Source organism: Nomascus leucogenys, chromosome 7b (assembly GCF_006542625.1).
Source record: "Nomascus leucogenys isolate Asia chromosome 7b, Asia_NLE_v1, whole genome shotgun sequence".
Classification (NCBI taxonomy): Eukaryota; Metazoa; Chordata; class Mammalia; order Primates; family Hylobatidae; genus Nomascus; species Nomascus leucogenys.
This window is the reverse complement of record NC_044387.1, coordinates 10034695-10053999: the sequence shown is the minus strand read 5'-3', so window position 1 is coordinate 10053999 and position 19305 is coordinate 10034695. Positions and strand designations below refer to the sequence as shown.

General features: G+C 42.4%; 1 protein-coding gene across 4 annotated transcripts in view; it reads right to left on the bottom strand.

Annotated features, from left to right (window-relative positions):
* MRTFA (myocardin related transcription factor A) overlaps window positions 1-19305 on the bottom strand; it is a 224561-nt gene that overhangs the window by 48272 nt on the left and 156984 nt on the right. For all 4 annotated transcript variants that reach the window (XM_030815486.1, XM_030815487.1, XM_030815489.1 and 1 more), the window contains one exon: window positions 6554-6619. In XM_030815486.1, the coding sequence (XP_030671346.1) occupies window positions 6554-6560 (7 nt within the window). In that variant the 5' untranslated portion in view covers window positions 6561-6619. The remainder of the gene's footprint in view (window positions 1-6553; window positions 6620-19305) is intronic.

The window sequence follows — 19305 nt, the reverse complement described above, 5'->3', positions numbered from 1 at the left end:
ATGACCGCGTACACCTTTAAACATCAAAGAGAAAGGCTGCAGGGCAAGCTTTGAGAACAAAGTGTACCAAACATGACCAGTTTCTTCTGTGAGTCTTCATCCTGGATACAGTGGCATTCCTGCTCTTAATCTTTGGATTTCAAGACCAGCTCCCTATCTCTGCCATCTGTCCTCTCCCTCAAGATATGTGCGAGACATCATTAGTGAAAATTTAGGGTCTATATAAGCCTCTGCTATCTGGCACCCTGTATTTGGTAGAGTTAAGTGATGTTAAATCTGAAACTTATATTTACATAATGAGAATAAAGAATACTGCAAAATGATTCTGTTTAATAGTACATCAGAAATGAACTTCTATATCTCACAGTTGAGATGCTATGAACAGAGCATATCAAGCAGTACAGAGAGGTATGTAGGAATTAGGGGATTCTTTAATCCCTTAAACTTTATGGAAAGGTCATACCGCAACACTGAATGACATACAGAAACAGAACAACCCTGAAGGGAAGGGAACCACTGAAGCACACTGTGTCCTACAGATATGACAATGTCAGGACTGACAGCCAGTCCTACATGGTAACTACGTGCAAGTGTTCTGGAAGATGAGGTAGATGGGTATTTTCCTTCCTGGAGGCAGCAAAATTCAAAGGAGAAGAATTTGATAAAAGATATCAACTAGAAATGATGAGACAAAATACAGCCATAACTAACGTGCCCATTCCCACGGCTTGAGGGCCCTGCCTACCTTCTAAGTTGTACAACAAACTTAAATCTGAGAGCTGTTTTCAGAAACACCTCAGGCTGGCCGGGCCTGGAGGCTCATGCCTGTAATCCCAGCACTTTGGAAGGCTGAGGTGGGCAGATCACTTGAGGTCAGGAATTCGAGACCACTCTGGCCAACATGGCGAAACTCCATCTCTAAAATACAAAAAATACAAAAATTAGCTGGGTATGGTGGTGCACGCCTATAGTCCCAGCTACTCGGGAAGGCTGAGGCGAGATATTGCTTGAACCCAGGAGGCGGAGGTTGCAGTGAGCCGAGATCCTGCCACTGCACTCCAGCCTAGGCAACAGTACAAGACTCCATTCAAAAAAAAAAAGCAAAGAAAAAAGAAATACCTCAGGCCAAGAAAATGGGAATGGAAGGCTGGGCGTGGTGGTGGCTCACAACTGTAATCCCAGCACTGTGGGAGTCCAAGGCGGGCAGATCATGAGGTGAGGAGTTTGAGACCAGCCTGGCCAATATGGTGAAACTCTGTCTGTACTAAAAATACAAAAATTACCCAGGTGTGGTGGCACACGCCTGTAGTCCCAGCTACTCCGGAGGCTGAGGCAGGATAATCACTTGAACCCGGGAGGCGGAGGTTGCAGTGAGCTGAAATGGCACCACTGACTCCAGCCTGGGCAACAGAGCAAGACTCCGTCTCAAAAAAAAAAAAAAAAAAAGATGAAAAGAAAATGGGAATGGAGGTAAGCACATCAAACAAGATGTAACTTTTTCAGGTCTCCAAATCTCCAAATCTCAACAACCACTTGCTGACCATTTGCAAGTTACTTCTAGCAGTGTTCATATTTTCTTTAAAAGATATGGAGTGGGGCCGGGAGCGGTGGCTCACACCTGTAATCCCAGCACTTTGGGAAGCCGAGGCGGGCGGATCATGAGGTCAGGAGATCGAGACCATCCTGGCTAACACGGTGAAACTCCATCTCTACTAAAAATGCAAAAAATTAGCCAGGCGTAGTGGCAGGCACCTGTAGTCCCAGCTACTCGGGAGGCTGAGGCAGAAGAATGGCATGAACCTGGGAGGCGGAGGTTGCAGTGAGCCGAGATCACGCCACTGCACTCCAGCCTGGGTGACAGAGTGAGACTCTGTCTCAAAAAAAAGATATGGAGTGGAGGGTGAGGAGTGGGGTTACTGGGAGTCAGCAGGATGACAGGGTGTCGGGGAGGCAGAGGATGTTGGAGATTACAACAGGAGTTGGGGGACACAGGGTAGTGGTGAGGGGAGGGTTACTCACTAGGTAGGGGTCTGGCAAAAAAAAAAAAAAAAGAGCCTCATTTTTGGGAACACGATACCCTATCCATGTACCAAGAGGGACGTAAATGAGGAGGAAATTCACACCTGAAACTATTCCCAGTCCTCAACATTCTCTCTCATAATCTAAGCATTTCTTACCTACTTCCTTCTCTAGAAAAGCTGATAACGGGCCGGGCGCGGTGGCTCACGCTTGTAATCCCAGCACTTTGGGAGGCCGAGGCGGGCGGATCACGAGGTCAAGAGATCGAGACCACGGTGAAACCCTGTCTCTACTAAAAATACAAAAAATTAGCCGGGCGTGGTGGCGGGCGCCTGTAGTCCCAGCTACTTGGAGAGGCTGAGGCAGGAGAATGGCGTGAACCCGGGAGGCGGAGCTTGCAGTGAGCCGAGATCGCGCCACTGCACTCCAGCCTGGGCGACAGAGCAAGACTCCGTCTCAAAAAAAAAAAAGAAAAGCTGATAACAAGACTATGTCCATAGCTGAAGGTGGATCTTGGTATATGGGAAAATGCAATATTCTCATAGAAGCAGGTCATTTCTATTCCCACAGGAAAGGCAATTATTCTCACTTCACAGACACAGAGAACAACCCAAAGTATACAATTAGATATTCAGGACAATTTTAGAATCCGGGCTTCTGACAGAATGGGGATGTTGTTTCAAACTCCATGCCCAGAATTCCAACAGGTTTTCAATAGAGTGGTATCTATTTCAGTTTGTCGGACTCTCTCTCTCTCATACACACATGCACACACTGCACTTCACAACTGGCTGTCTTCATTCATTCCTTCATTCAGTGCCAAGCACTGGGGACTGATAAAATATATATATATATGAATGATACTTTCTCAAGGAGATCATAGTCTAGTAGGAGATACAAGCATATAAGCAGATAACCACAATAACCAAAGCATCATTTGTCTTTTTGTTTGTTTGTTTTTTTGAGAAGGGGTCTTGCTCTGTTGCCTAGGCTGGAGTGCAGTGGTGCAATCTCGGCTCACTGCGGCCTCCACCTCCCAGGTTCAAGCAATACTCCTGCCTCAGCCTCTCAAGTAGCTGGGATTACAGGCGTGCCACCATGCCTGGCTAATTTTTGTATTTTTAGTACAGACAGGGTTTCACTGTGTTAGCCAGGCTGGTCTGGAATTCCTGACCTCAGGTGATCCACCCTCCTCAGCCTCCCAAAGTGCTGGGATTACAGGCATGAGCCACCGCGCCTGGCCCATTTGTCTTAACAACACAGAATATTACAAGAAATGCTAAGTAAGGAGACTAATAGATAAATCCTATTAAACAATGATCTCCAGTAGCCCCTGTTACTACAGGAAAGACAGGAAAAAGAATGCAGGACACTTATTCTGTGCACTGCTTTTAGATCCTGAACATACTACAGGTCCTGAAAAGTAGCATTATGCTCTCAGAATTAGTGCTGTAATTACAGTTAGTATCCCATGTGTCCGGCCAGGCGCGGTGGCTCACGCCTGTAATCCCAGCACTTTGGGAGGCTGAGGCAGGCGGATCACGAGGTCAGGAGATCGAGACCATTCTGGCTAAAACGGTGAAACCCCGTCTCTACTAAAAATACAAAAAAATTAGCCGGGCGTGGTGGCGGGCGGCTGTAGTCCCAGCTACTCGGGAGGCTGAGGCAGGAGAATGGCATGAACCCAGGAGTCGGAGCTTGCAGTGAGCCGAGATTGCACCACTGCACTCCAGCCTGGGCCACAGAGCGAGACTCTGTCTCAAAAAAAAAAAAGTATCCCATGTGTCAGCACTGAATTGCTCTTTGTGTATGGGTACATTTTGGCAGTCCAAATTTTGGCTGTTCAATGTCTTGAGGGCAGGTACCATGCCATGCCTCTTACTTCTTTAATCTTGGTAGCATCTAGGACTACCCTAGGCACAAAGTAGACACTAAGTATATGATGTCCTTGGTGAAAGGGACAAGTAGATGAGAAACTAGGTAGCTATCTTGTTTCTCCACAGTATGGACTGGGAGGTTTGGAGTGTTTTGTAAAGCACAGCATTGCCCTACTTGATCACATTGCTAATACAATGCACAAGCCACCTAACACTTTAAGAACTGGGGGTAGAGAGTCCTTCACTGGAGGGCCACAGAAGAAGACAGCATAATGTAGGTAAATAGTCTGGCAGTGAAATGCAGTAAACAAAAAGATTAATTTGGGACTTAAGCTCCCTGGGCTGATGTTTAGGATAGAAATAGACCCCAAGCCGGGCAAGGTGGCTCACACCTGTAATCCCAGCACTTTGGGAGGGTTAGGCAGGAGGATCGCTTGAGCCCAGGAGTTCAAGACCAGTCTGAGCAACATAGGTAGACCCAACCTCTATAAAAAGTAAAAATAATTAGCCAGCCATGATGGCTCACACCTATAGTCCCAGGGCTATTCAGGAGGCTGAGGTGGGAAGATCTGCTGGAAAGCCAGAGAGGTGGAGGCTGCAGTGAGCCATGATCATGCCATTGCACTTTAGCCTGGATGACAGAGCAAGAACTTGTCTCAAAAAAAAAAAAAAAAGTTAAAAGAAATAGACCCCAGGCTTCTTACACTTGTTATAAGGTTCTCTTAGAAATAGACCCTATCACTATTGTGATAGGTCCATTCTGACTTGCTTAAAAGTCTTCGATGGCTTCCCACTGCACTTAAAACCAAATCCAGCTGGGCATGGTAATGCATACCAGTAGTCCCTGCCACTAAGGAGCCTGAGGCAAAAGGACTGCTTGAGCCCAGGAGGTTGAGTACAGCCTGGGTAACACAGCAAGACCCCATCTCTTAAAAATTAAAATGAAGGCCGGACATGGTGGTTCACGCTGTAATCCCAGCACTTTGGGAGGCCGAGGCAGAAGGATCATGAGGCCAGGAGATCGAGACCATCCTAGTTAATATGGTGAAACCCCGTCTCTACTAAAAAAAAAAAAAAAATTAGCCAGGCACTGTGGTGGGCACCTGTAGTCCCAGCTACTTGGGAGGCTGAGGCAGGAGAATGGCGTGAACCTGGGAGGCGGAGCTTGCAGTGAGTCGACATTGTGCCACTGCACTCCAGCCTGGGCAACAGAGCAAGACTCCGTCTCAAAAAACAAAAAAATTAAAATTAAAAGCCAAATCCACCTCCTCCATGTGGGTGATAATGCCCTGGCTCTGGCCCTGCCCACCTTACCCATCTTCACTTTCCCCTTCTCTCTCTCCACCATGCCCCAGCCACACTGGCTTACTTGATGATCTCCAAACACACTAACTTCTGGCCTGCACCAGGCCCAGACACTTGCTTTTTCTTCTCTCTGAGCCCTCTTCCTGCTTTCTGAATGGCCAGCTTCATCTGATCCTTTAGATCTCAGCTCAAATCTTTCCTCTTCAGTGAGGCCTTTCTTGAACATCTTATTCAAAGTGACCCCATCTTATTCCTATTACTTATTAACACACCAATCAGTTAATTTACTTGATAGTACTTACCATGCTCTGAACTTACCAGTTGCATTTCAAGGTGATGCCTGCTCTGAAATTTCTTGTCTACTACTAGTCTTGCCCGTCTAAATATAAATCACCTGAGAGCAAGAGCCGGATTTATCTTGCTGTATCAACTAGCACATATTAGGTACTCAAAGATTTTGAATGAATGAATGAATGAATGAGAGCTAGGAAAATACGGTAGCAGTCAGGCAGCAGATAATGAGTTAAAGTGAAAAACATCAGTTCTCCCACCATGAAGCCAGAAGTTGTATGATTGTTTTTTGACTTACGGTGTATCCAAGTAGTGATAACATACAAACAGAAAAGAGAGAGAGCCTATGTTCTCTGCTGATGATTTAAAAAAGAAATGTCAGAAAGATCAAAACCTCACCAGCTCCAGTTTCAGCTCTGTTAATGATGCTGTTGGTATTAAAGGCAAATTTCCTTACTTCTAACAGATTCCAAGGTTTGGTTTCATTTTTCCCCTAAGGGATGGACTTCTGCACCCACTGCGCCCAGTGCTGTGATAGTGCCATCAACAAATCTACTCAGCCATGCTCACACCCAGGCCAGCCTTAGAGTATCTCAGGATCTCACTCTACATAAAACTGTGGTTGATTCAAAATACCAGAAAAGAGGTTTCTCTTCCTAAGAACCAGAACATGAAGGCAAAGCATATGCGAGAAGTGGTTCTTCCTCACAATACCCCAGCTCAAGATCTGCCCCTCCTATAAAGGGAAGTATAACAGAGTGAAAACTCTTTTAAAGGTGCAATTCCAAAGTGAAGGAAAATTCAGTGGCACCCTTTACACCTAATTTAAACCAGGTTTGACCCTTTAAACCCAGTTTGTTTCACTGAACTTGATCATCAATTAGTTATCTTAACTATTTAGTGACTGAGCTCTAAACCTGGAAAGTCATGAGAAAGAAAAGAGTGGAAAATAAAACCCATCATCCTTGTTTTATGTTAGATGCTTCCCATGGCATACTCGGTAAACACAGCCATGTCCTAAAAGCAATCTACCAAATGCTGAGAGAGAGAGAGGCACTTACGCGGCATGATCCCTTGGCTCACCAGTTCTTCCCGGGTCCGGCGCTGCTGGAGTTTCAACTGTAGCACTGCAGGGCAGCAGAGAGAGAGGAGAGATGAGGGGTCAGTTGAATATTCCACCTCAAAAAACACATTTTCAAATGCAAAAAAAAGTCTAAAAACAGAAGGATGTAGTGTGAAAGAAGGGTCCCCTTGAAGTGCAACTGTCTGTAATTGCAGAAGTGGCCTGATAGAGCAGAGTTTCCGTATTCTGCTGTGGGCGGTGAGAGGAAGTTGCGAAGGGTCTTGCAGGGCGATAACAATCCACAAAGCACCAGAGTCTTGCCTTTTGCTCAAAACCTCCAAAACACTGAGTCCTCCTCCTAAAACTTTTTTAAAAAACACCTATTCCAAACTCAAAATATCATAACGAGGACCATCACCCAGCAAAAAAAGGTTTCCAGATGCTCTACGCTTAACAAATGTTTACCACCATAAGCATAGTGAATGAAAGAACTACTCACACAGATCAGGAAGTACTATTTGTAAACTCTTTTTCTTTTGTATCTAAAAATTATAGCTATTTCACCACGCAATGCCTTTTTCTAGCCTAGAAAATATTTTACCATTAATATGCCTCCATTTTTCTTCTTTCTCTTCACTTAGGGCCTTTTCTGTTGAGGTGAAACAATCGAGCTAGATGACTCAAAGCACATCCGGGCTAGGGGAGACTGATGGGTGTTTCTCTTATTTTCACTCTGGCAATACTGCTTAATGAAACAACTTAAAGGGATTTTTTTAAAGTTAAAAATCAACTATCAGCCAGGCGCGGTGGCTCATGCCTACATGTAATCCCAGCACTTTGGAAGACCGAGGCAGGCGTATCACAAGGTCAGGAGTTCGAGACCAGCCTGGCCAAGACAGAGAAACCCCGTCTATACTAAAAATACAAAAATTAGCTGGGTGTGGTGGCGCACACCTGTAGTCCCAGCTACTCAGGAGACTGAGGCGGGAGAATTGCTTGAACCTGGGAGGCAGAGGTCGCAGTGAGCCGAGATCACACTACTCTCTCTCACTCCAGCCTGGGCAACAGAGTGAGACGCTGTCTCAGGAAAAAAAAAAAAAATCAACTGTCTTTCTTTCAAAAGCCAGTTAAACCTAAAGGGTGTTACAACTACAAACTACGCAGAATGACGATGGCACAGTTGTCATTCAGAGACTAAATGAGAAACTGCAGAGGTTGCAGTGAGCTGAGATCATGCCACTGCACTCCAGCCTGGGCAACAGAGCAAGATGCTGTCTAAAAAGAAAAAAGAAAAAAAAAGAAAATGTTCAGAGAAGTAGAGTTAGGAGGATCCCATGGGCCAAAGAAAGCCTCCTTACATAATTAAGTCTTCAAGTGTAGCTGCCTTCCAAGTCACATCTGAGAGGAACTGGAATCTACTGGGAATCATCTTAATATCTGCCTTTTTCTATCCACAGAGCAGTTTTTAGGGAGGCGTCCAAGAATCGCAGAACCATAACCATTCGCCTGCCTACATCTCAAATTCAGTAGATCCGAAGCCAAACTTCTTTTCCTCCCAAAAACCTAATCCCCTTCCCATCCTTCTTCTTTAATGATATCACTATCTTTCCCAGTATTTTTTAAATATCTGGGCCAACTTCAACTCTACCTCCTCACACTCACACTCCCCTCTTACCAATTTTACCCTGCCATGGTTTCCCATGCTGCAGTGGTAGCTCCCTGGCTGTGTCCTTGCCTATAGTGTCTCTCTCCCATTTTAAGTTATCTTAATCAAGGCTGGCCAGTTACTCTTCCTCAAGTACCGTGAGTTTTCTCCTACCTCTTTTATTCACTTCACCTGGAAATGCCTACCCTGTTCATCTGAACTTCCCCACTCACTCCACAGCATTCAGTTACTCTAGGCCTCCTGTGAGCTACCTTTTATATGTTAGGAAAAAATATAATATTTTGCCTTGTGTAATAGTAGCCCTTGAACATCTTACTTCTCCTACCAGTTTATAAGTTTCTGGAGAGAAGAGAATATCCCTTACTGATATATGTCCCCCATAGCACTTAATACATAGTAGGCATTCAACAATGGTTTCTTGTACTGAACTGGATCTCAAAAGGATGTTACAAACAGTCTGAGAAATTGAACCAAGAGGCTATTATTATTTTACAAATTAACATTGTTAAGAATAAAGCCTTGGAGAACTAAATAGATAAAAACAGCAGGAGCTACAATAATAGCTGACATTTATGATGCACGTACTCTGTGCCAGACACTGTTTTACATTCTTTTATATTTTAACTTACTGTTTATAACAGCCATATGAAGATACATTTTGGTGTTTTATTTTTTGAGACAAGGTCTCACTCTGTCACCCAGGCTGGAATGCAGTGGCGTGATCTCAGCTCACCAAGGCCTTGATGTCCCTGGCTCGACGGATCCTCCCATCTCAGCCTCTGGAGTAGCTGGAACTATAGGTGCATGACATCATGCCCAGTAATTTTTTAATTTTTTTTTGTAGATAGAGGGTTTCACCATGTTGCCCAGGTTGGTCTTGAACTCCTGGGCTGAAGTGATCTGTCTGTCTCAGCCCCCCAAAGTGCTGAGATTACAGGTGTGAGGCACTATGCCCGGCCAAGATAGGTATTATTAATCCTGTTTTACCAAGAAGTAAAGTGAGGCCCAGCAGGTTTAAGTAATATACCTAAGGTTATCCCACTAATAAGAGGTAGAACAGGATTTGGAGACAAGCATTCTGATTCCAAAACCTGGACTCCTTACTTTGCCTCTCTAGGATCTTCTGAAAGCCTGCTCTACTGTGGTAACAGGAGTGGAGTGTGACCACCTGGGTTTATTCTCTGGCGAGACAGACAAAGGGGCTAAAACGGATGGTTCGACCAGGGTCAAAGGAATTCAGGTGATCAACTTCAGTAAAACAAATTTACTCTAGGAAGTTGATTTCAGAAAAAAATTATAACCACAGATCAGCAACAGTAATTGCATTAATAAAACACAAATAATAAATGAGTGTGCTACTATGTGTCAGACCCTGTGTTAAGTGACTGTCATGCTTCTAACTTATTCAATCCTTTAAAAAAGCCCTGTGAGGATGCTACAGTTATTATCTCCATTTTACAGATGAAGGAAACTAAGTCAGACCTTTAAAAGTTTGCCTTCTGTCACACAGCTCAAAAGTGATGGAACTAGGATTCAGACCTTCTGTGACTCTAAAGTGGAGGCACCTGATCATATGCAATGTGCCTCTTTGTCAGAAAAAGGAGAGCCAAGCAGGATAAAATGTAAGAGGGATGAAAGGGCAAATAATTGTAATCTTTTAGAATGTTTCTAAAGCCCAGTGTAAGATCAACTATTAGAAAATGATTAAATGTGACAAATTAATTTTATTTCAGAGAATAAGGGAACAATGCAATTCAGTAAGTCTGAATACTTCAAAGAAACAATAATATAAGCAATGGCTATTATCCAAAAATAATTTTAAAATATTAGCCACTAGCCCTCTTAAGTAAACCATATATAAATAGGGCCATAGGGATATTACAGAAACTTCTTGATTGAAAAACTTCTTGCTTCATGAACGCAAAAATTTAAATTTATGAAAGCTAACACATTTAATAAATTTCTGATTCAGGTTTTCTGTGGAGACTACAGTAAAGGCATATTCAGCTTACATATACATACACATATATACAACCATGTATATATTATGCATGTATATATATATTTATACACACACATGTACAGCTCCAGTACAAAGAGGAAAGCTTATCTAATAAACCTTTTCGATCTCTAAAACGGAATGAAATTAAAGTTCAGTTATCTGAAAATTCCATCTTGTCCCTCCCCGGAGTTAACTTTGAACTCTGTGCTTATCTGACATCTAACACAGTTCCCCACTCAAATAACAGAATTATCCTGTATCAGTATCATCTTGGGTACTGCAATAACCTGACTTAGGTATGTGTTGTTTTACGCACTGCATAACCTTCAATGGTTACAAAGAGGGGGAAAAAAGACTGAAGCAGTAAACTCAGAATTATGGCAGTCAACCTATAATTCATTTTGTTTTATAATTTATCTGCTTTATGTTTATCTGTGTAGACTGAAAATGATCCATCGTCTAAGACTTTCAACTACAAAGAAACAGCTGTTTATATGGAGTTTTTGTTTCCTTGGTCTATTAATTCCTCTTAATTCTAAGCATTCTAAATAAAATGACTTTACATTTCCAGACCTTAGGATTATTCATTTTAGAAGCAATTATTTAATAGCCTACTTTCAGTAAATACCACAGAGCCATATGTTCTGTGTTCACTGCCAAAGTTACCAAAATCAGGAATAAATTTCGGAGGCCATAAATTTAATGCACATCCACCCTCACCAAGAAATATCTGAAACAAATGATGATTTTCACAGACAGTATAAGCCTATGGAGATTTAGCAGAGTAGGAATTTTGACAACTCTCTATGTCACTGTATACCACTACTTAGATTTGTTCATCATTCCCCAAGCCAATAAAGACTAAACAAGGCTGGGCACGGTGGCTCACGCTTGTAATCCCAGCACTTTGGGAGGCCGAGGCAGGCGGATCACGAGGTCAGGAGATCGAGACCACAGTGAAACCCAGTCTCTACTAAAAATACAAAAAAACTAGCTGGGCGTGGTGGCGGGCGCCTGTAGTTCCAGCTACTCGGAGAAGCTGAGGCAGGAGAATGGCGTGAACCTGGGAGGCGGAGCTTGCAGTGAGCCGAGATCGTGCCACTACACTCCAGCCTGGGTGACAGAGTGAGACTCTGTACCAAAAAAAAAAAAAAAAAAAAAAAAGACTAAACAAAAATATTTATTTGTATACAAGCATAAGTCTTTAATCCTTTACTGTTACTGATTTCCACAAATTTAATATATCATGTTTCTAAATGGGCCTGTGTGAACGATCTATATATAGATGAACAGATGTCTTTAGAGCTGATGGGTGGTGAATCAACTGAGGTGCCTGCCAGAAAAGAATGGAATAAAAAGAAAAGAAACCCAACCATAAAGTGAAAAACCCTAGGTTCTCCACTCTCCATGGAAATAATCAAGTTTTTTACCTTTCTCAAACAAAGGCATCAATTGCTATTTGAATAACCAGCTACTTTGGGCATGGGGGAAAAGCCAAGGAGTGACCTTAATTTATCTCTGCCCTGTAAGACCATGGAAGGATGTTGATAGGATTCAAGGGGTAATACCCAAGAAATGAACACATCAATCAGTTGGGTCAATCAAGACTGGCACAAGAAAGGAGTAAGAAGTGGGGTTCTCAAGCCTAGCTCTTCCACCGCTCATTTGTCCTGGATTTCACTGGAAAGGAAACATGCAGTTGGTAGCTGTTCCTACCTTATACATGTATTGATTCCACCAAGACTTCTACAATCAGAAGATAAAGTATAAATTATGAGGAAGTAGAAAAGAATAGGAAGGTGGGGTTAGTGATGGGAAGAACAGGACAGCAAAAAAACAAGACCCCTCCCTCCACATCATCTTTTGCTCAGTTAAGTCCTCTCAAGGAAGATTCTCGGACTGTAGGGACATTTCATTAACTGGGCTGTAACTCAGGAATACTGACAATTCTTTTTCTCATGAAACTTCTAATCAAATGACAATAAATTTGGCCACCACTTTTCAGAATATTTATGTTAGAAAAGGCTCCAAAACTTGTTGATGACTAAAAGAAATGCCCCTGGACTAGAAATTACATGCCAGCCAGAACAGTGCTGCATTTGAAAATTAATGAGGTTTATATGCTTGAGGAGACCAAAAAGCAGACAAGCCTGCTCAAAAATCTTTCTCTTCCCCACTCAGATATTTGGCTTCCAACTCTAGAGGCTGTCATACTTCAGGGGGGAAATTGCTATCCAGAAACAATCAACTGAAAGACTGGTCTGGTTGGAGCCAAGTTTGAAAGCATCAGTTTTCATGAGAATTAACAATGACCTTCACACTAAAAATATTAAAATAGCCCCAATATACTAGAAAGTAAATTAATAGATGTCATTTCTGGCATTTGTAAGGTACATCTAATACTAGAGCATTTCTACATTTTAATAAATTGCACGGTGCTTATTTAACTAATTTTGAATAAGGAGTATTTGAGTTTATCTCCTCTAAAAATCACAGTCTACCTCACTCTCAACAATAGACAGAACAACTAGGTAGATATTAGTAAGGATACTGAAACAGTTCAAATGTGTGCCCCCTCCAAACCTCATGCTGAGATATGATCCCCAGTGCTGGAGGCGGGGCCTAGTGGGAGATGTCTGGGTCATGGCGGCAGATCCCCTGGGAGTGGCTTGGTGCCCTCCCTGCAAGTAATGAGTTCTCACTCTTTTAGTTCATGTGCATGCTGGTTGTTTAAAAGAGCATGGGATCTCTCTTGCTCCCTCTCGCCATGTGACACTCCTGCTCCCCCTCTGCCTTCTGTCGTAAATAAAAGCTTCCTGAGGCCTCTCTAGAAGCTGAGCAGATGCTGGTGCCATGCTTGTACAGCCTGCAAAACCATAAGCCAAATAAACCTCTTTTCTTTATAAATTAACCAGCCTCAAGTACCCCTTTTAGCATCCCAAAACAGACTAATACAGATATATAGGACTTGAACTACACCATCAACCAAATAGAATTAACAAACATATAGAACACTCCACCTAACAATGGCAGAATATACACTCTTTTCAAGCACACATGGAACACTTCCCAGGTCACAACACATACCAAGCAATAAAACAAGTTGCAGTACATTTAAAAGGATTAAAATCATTCTGTGACACAATGGAATTAAATTAGAAATCAAAAAAAGGCCAGGCATGGTGGCTCACACCTATAATCCCAGCACTTTGGGAGGCTGAAGCAGAAAAATCGCTTGAGGCCAGGAGTCAGAGACCAACCTGGGCAAAATAGCAAGACCCCCATCTCTATAAATATTATGTATATAAAGAATATATGGCTGGGTGCAGTGGCTCATGCCTGTAATCCCAGCACTTTGGGAAGCCAAGATGGGTGGATCACCTGAGATCAGGAGTTCAAGACCAGCCTGGTCAACATGGTGAAACCCCATCTTCACTAAAAATACACAAATTAGCCGAGTGTGGTGGCGGGTGCCTATAATCCCAGCTACTCAGGAGGCTGAGGTAGTAGAATTGCTTGAACCCGGGAGGTGGACGTTGCAGTGAGCCGAGATTGTACCACTGCATTCCAGCCTGGGTGACACAGCAAGACTCCATCTCCAAAAAATATATACATACATATATATATATATGTATGTATATATATATAGATAGATAGATAAAGAAAGAAAAATAATAAACAGCAAAAGAAAATTTGGGAAATTCATAAATATGCAGAAATTGAAGAGCACACCCTTAAACAGCCAACGAGTCAAAAGAGAATGAGAGAAATTAGAAAGTACTTTGAACTAAACAATTTATCAAAATTTCTGGAATATAGCTAAAACAGTGCTTAGAGGGAAATTCATAGGTTTATATTAGAAAATTCACAGCCTACATTGGAAAAGAAGATTTGAAGCCGGGCGCAGTGGCTCACGCCTGTAATCCCAGCACTTTGGGAGGCCGAGGCGGGCGGATCACGAGGTCAGGAGATCGAGACCATCCTGGCTAACATGGTGAAACCCCCGTCTCTACTAAAAAAATACAAAAAATTAGCCGGGCGCGGTGGCGGGCGCCTGTAGTCCCAGCTACTCAGGAGGCTGAGGCAGGAAAATGGCGTGGACCTGGGAGGCAGAGCTTGCAGTGAGCCCAGATAGCTAGCGCCACTGCACTCCGGCCTGGGCAAAAAGAGCGGGATTCTGTCTCAAAAAAAAAAAAAAAAAAAAAGATCTGAAATACATGCGGTAAGCCTTTACCTTAAGAAACTAGATGAATACGAAATTCAGCTAATTTTAAAAAAGCAAACTAGGAAAAGAGCAAATTAAACCACGGTAAGTAGAAGACAGGAAAGGTAAGCAATGATACAGAAAACAGAAAAACAGGACAGGTGTGGTAGCTCATGCCTGTAATCCCAGCACTTTGGGACGCCCAGGCAGACAGATCACCTGAGGTCAGGAGTTCAAGGCCAGCCTGGCCAATATGGTGAAACCCCGTCTCTACTAAAAATACAAAAATTAGCCAGGTGTGGCAACAGGCGCCTGTAGTCCCAGCTACTCAGGAGGCTGAGGCAGGAGAATCACTTGAACCCGGGAGGCGGAGGTTGCAGTGAGCTGAGATCGTGCCACTGCACTCCAGCCTGGGTGAAAGAGCAAGATTCCATCTCAAAAAAAAAAAAAAAAAAAACAGAAAAACAACAGAGAAAATCAATAGTCATAAAAGTTTGTTGTTTGAAAAGAACAAAATTGATAAACCTTTACCTAGACTGCCAAGAAAAAAACAGAAAATACATACAAAAGTCAGAAATGCAAAAGGAGGCCGGGTGTGGTAGCTCACGCCTGTGATCCCAGCACTTTGGGAAGCCAAGGCAAGTGGACCACCTGAGGTCAGAAGTTCAAGACCAGCCTGCCAACATGACAAAGCCCCGTTTCTATTAAAAAAAAAAAAAAATACAAGAATTAGCCAGATGTGGTGGCACACGCCTGTAATCCCAGCTACTTGGGAGGCTGAGGCAAGAGAATCGCTTGAACCTGGGAGGCAGAGGTTGTAGTGAGCCGAGATCATGCCACTGCACTCCAGCCTGAGCAACAGAGCAAGACTCCGTCTAAAAAAAAGAAAAAGAAAAAGAAATGCAATGGTCAAATTCCTAGGAAGTCATAAATTACTGAAACTGAAGAAAGAAACAGAATATCGGAATAGATGTATAACAAGTAAAGAGAATGAAATAGTAATCTTCCCACAAAGAAAAGCCCAGGTCCAGAAGGCTTCGCTGATATATTTCTCCAAATACTTAAGAATTAATACTGGCTGGGCGTGGTAGCTCATGCTTGTAATTCCAGCACTTTGGAAGGCCCAGATAGATGGATTGCTTGAGCTTAGGAGTTTGAGACCAGCCTGGGCAACATGGCAAAACTGACTCTACAAAAATGAGCCAGGCATGGTGGCAAGTGCCTGTTGTCCAAACTACTCGGGAGGCTGAAGCAGGGAAATCACTTGAATCTGGGAGGTCAAGGCTGTAGTGAGCTGAGACCACACCACTGCACTCCAACCTGGGTGCCAGAGCAAAACCCTGTCTCAAAAAAATAAATTAAAAAATAAAAAGAATTAATACCAATCATTCACAAACTCTTCCAGGAAACAGAGGAGAAAACACTTTCCCAACTCATTTTATGAAGCTGGTATTATTCTCTGATTCCCAAGCCAGATAAAGACATCAAAACAAAACTACAGACGAATATGCCTTATTAATATAGACACAAAATTCCTCAACAAAATACTAGGAAATGAAGCCAGGCCTGGAACCAAATATTCTGTATCCTTATCCTTGTAATCCTTCTCTCATTCCAGTGATTCTCAACCCTTACCCTTCACAATGAAATCATCTGGGAAGGTTTTTAATTGGTCTGGAATGGGGCCTAGACCCCATCTCTTTAAAAAGCTTAGCAGATAATTCTAATGCAATGCCACGTCAAGAGCTACCCTATGTAATGCTACTTTGGCCTAATTTAAGCTTACTTTATATGGAGAAATTAAATATGCTCCACCCATGTTCGTGATGCCAATGATAGATCATGGCAAGTAAATAGTGCAAAGCAGGTTTAATCCACCTAATAACCAGTAAATAGCCTTTCCTCTGATACTGTTTTAAGGCACATCATCTTTTGCTGTTTTTCAGTTAAAATTTTTTGACAATAAACATGTTATTATTTCCATGATCATTTTAAATATTTTTTCACATTGAAAAACTTATGAGTAACAAATCACTTTTTTCTCAAATTCCTTAACAAATGAATAATTTAATAAACAATCATGTGAACACTTCTAGGAGGTGTCAACTCCCATCTCATGAAGTTTAGCATTAAAATCAGACATCTAGAGAACAGGATATAGACCAGGGATATCCACTGTCACAAATTATCAACACATTTCCCAGCTTCCATGGTGTCCTGGCATCTTAGCTATGGACCTCCCAGGACCTGCAGGACACAGGGCAACAGAGACCACAACAAATTCACACATAGCTCCTGGAGCAGACGACAAAGAGCAGTGAAAATGGACCCCCAAGCTCTGGCTAAAAATTGTTAATTTGTTCAAAAGTTTCCAACAGAAGAGAAATTTCATTTTCCAACACACTTCTTCCATAAAATGTATTTGTAGACTACCACTAAAGGTTTGTCAAGGGAAAGAAAATGGCTAAAGAACAACTCAATAAAGAGATTAAATCTGTTATCTCTAGATGCACTTCTGTGAGTTTTCTATCTAAATTTAATGCATATGATATGATGCAGTATCTTCTAAGTTCTCTTTTATATACAGTGTAGTACATTTACTAATAAATATTAACTGGTTTTTATTTTTTTTGAGACAGGTTCTCACTCTGTTGTCCAGGCTGAAGTGCAATGGTATGATCATGGCTCACCGCAGCCTTGACCCACCAGGCTCAAACAATCCTCCCACCTGAGTAGCTGGGATTACAGACTTGTACCACCACACCAGCTAATTTTTAAATTTTTTTGTAGAGACGAGGTCTCACTGTTGCCCAGACTGGTCTTGAACTCCTGGGCTCAAGCAATCCTCCCACTTCGGCCTCCCAAAGTGCTGGGATTACATGTGTGAGCCACTGTACCCAGCGAATATTAACTGTTAAAAGTAGTTTCGGATAGTATTTCCTTACTCTAAGTTCATAGCCTCCTATAAATTCCTAAAGCTTGATCTGCTAACAATTGGTATATTTTTTCTCTAATTTTCAGGCACCAGTCCCAGAAAAAATAAGCAAATGCAACTTAATTCAGCAACAGACACCAATACTTCTAGCTTCAAACTAGGGAATGTGTTTTACCAGGAAGGTCAGAGAAGGAACAGGTTGGGTGCTAGCCTTAAGTGAAGCTCAGCATGCAGATAATTAGAATACCCATCTTTGCAACAGTGAATTATACCTATTTTATTGGTGTATTTTACATTCTATTTATCCTATATGCCTGAAAAATCATTTAGTGGCATCCAAATTGTAAAACCATATGGCCTATCAATTAGAACCAAAGGCTGTTCAGAACACTCACCAGTTTTATCCTTAGAATGCGTGATTAAAAGTAGGTGAAGGGTGTCCCTAGAAGCAGGTGCTACTCAAGTTCTGCTGCCTGGGTTACTTTCCAGCATCACCACCAATATAAGGATTGGGAATCAGAGTGTGGAGAGAGATCTTCTCTATTCACTCACCTAACAAATAATTTACTAAACAACTATAGGTTGGCACAAAAGTAACAGAGGTTTTTGTCATTGCTTTTAATGGCAAAAGCTGCAATTACTGTTGCACCAACATACTATTATTGTGTTAGGTCTTGTGCTAGGTACTAGATACACCTAAGATCTCTGCTCACATAAAGCTTTCAGTCCAGTGGGACAACAGAGATCAAATCAATGACAACAAACAAATAAATTCAAGTTGTGATCAATATTTTACAGAAAAAGAAAAAAGGATATGAGAGAGCCCTTAACTCTCCAGTATTTCCTTCTTTAATGTTACGTGATAATAAACTTTTCACATTCCTCTTTATATTAATATACAGTCAATTGTTTAAGATACTAAAACTCTTTGAAAAGTAGAGATTTCAGGGGAAGTCATAAAAACAAGTAAGTTAAGGCACACAGTGTCATTTACTCACTTTACTCTCACTTGCTTGGATGCTCTAGAGTTCATGTACTAGTTGGTCAGCACATATACTTAACCTCACATCCATGCCTTATTCAGTTCTTCCTTAGCTCCTTGTCCCAACCTCTTTTTCCTTATGTATTCATTAGAGAAATATGAGGGCCTACTGTATGCCAGATACTCTGTTGCTGGGGATACAGTAGTGACTGAAGGCCCCGCCTTCAATGAGTTTACAGTTTCATGAGGGAAACATACATAAAGTAAGTTCTAATTTGTGTGAAGTGTATTTTGAAAGAAGACAGACACTATATCCTAACTGATTTGATTGTTCTCATAATTCAATTCATGTATTCAAACGGCTTTTTTTTTTTTTTTTTCCTGAGACGGAATCTTGCTCTGTCACCCAAGCTGGAGCGCAGTGGCACGATTTCAGCTCAATGCAGCCTCCACCTCCCAGGTTCAAGCTATTCTCCTGCCTCAGCCATCCGAGTAGCTGGGACTACAGGTGTGTGCCACCACGCCTGGCTAATTTTTGTATTTTTAGTAGAGACGAAGTTTCACCATGTTGGCCAGGCTGGTCTAGAACTCCTGATTTCAGGTGATCTGCCTGCCTGGGCCTCCCACAGTGCTGGGATTACAGGTGTGAGCCACCACGCCCAGCCAACATTATAATTATTCACTTTGAATCCATTAGAGCTAGGAGTTCTGTGAGAATGAGAACCATGTCTTACACAGATTTGTATCTCTAATAACTGGCCCTGTCTTTAAGATAAAAAGGCCATCTAAGGGCCTAGTGTGGTGGCTCACGCCTGTAATCTCAGCATGTTGGGAGGCTGAGGCGGGCGGATCACCTGAGGTCAGGAGTTCGAGACCAGCCTGGCCAACATGGTGAAACCCTGTCTCAACTAAAATAGAAAAATTAGCCAGGCATGGTGGTGCATGCTTGTAATCCCAGCTA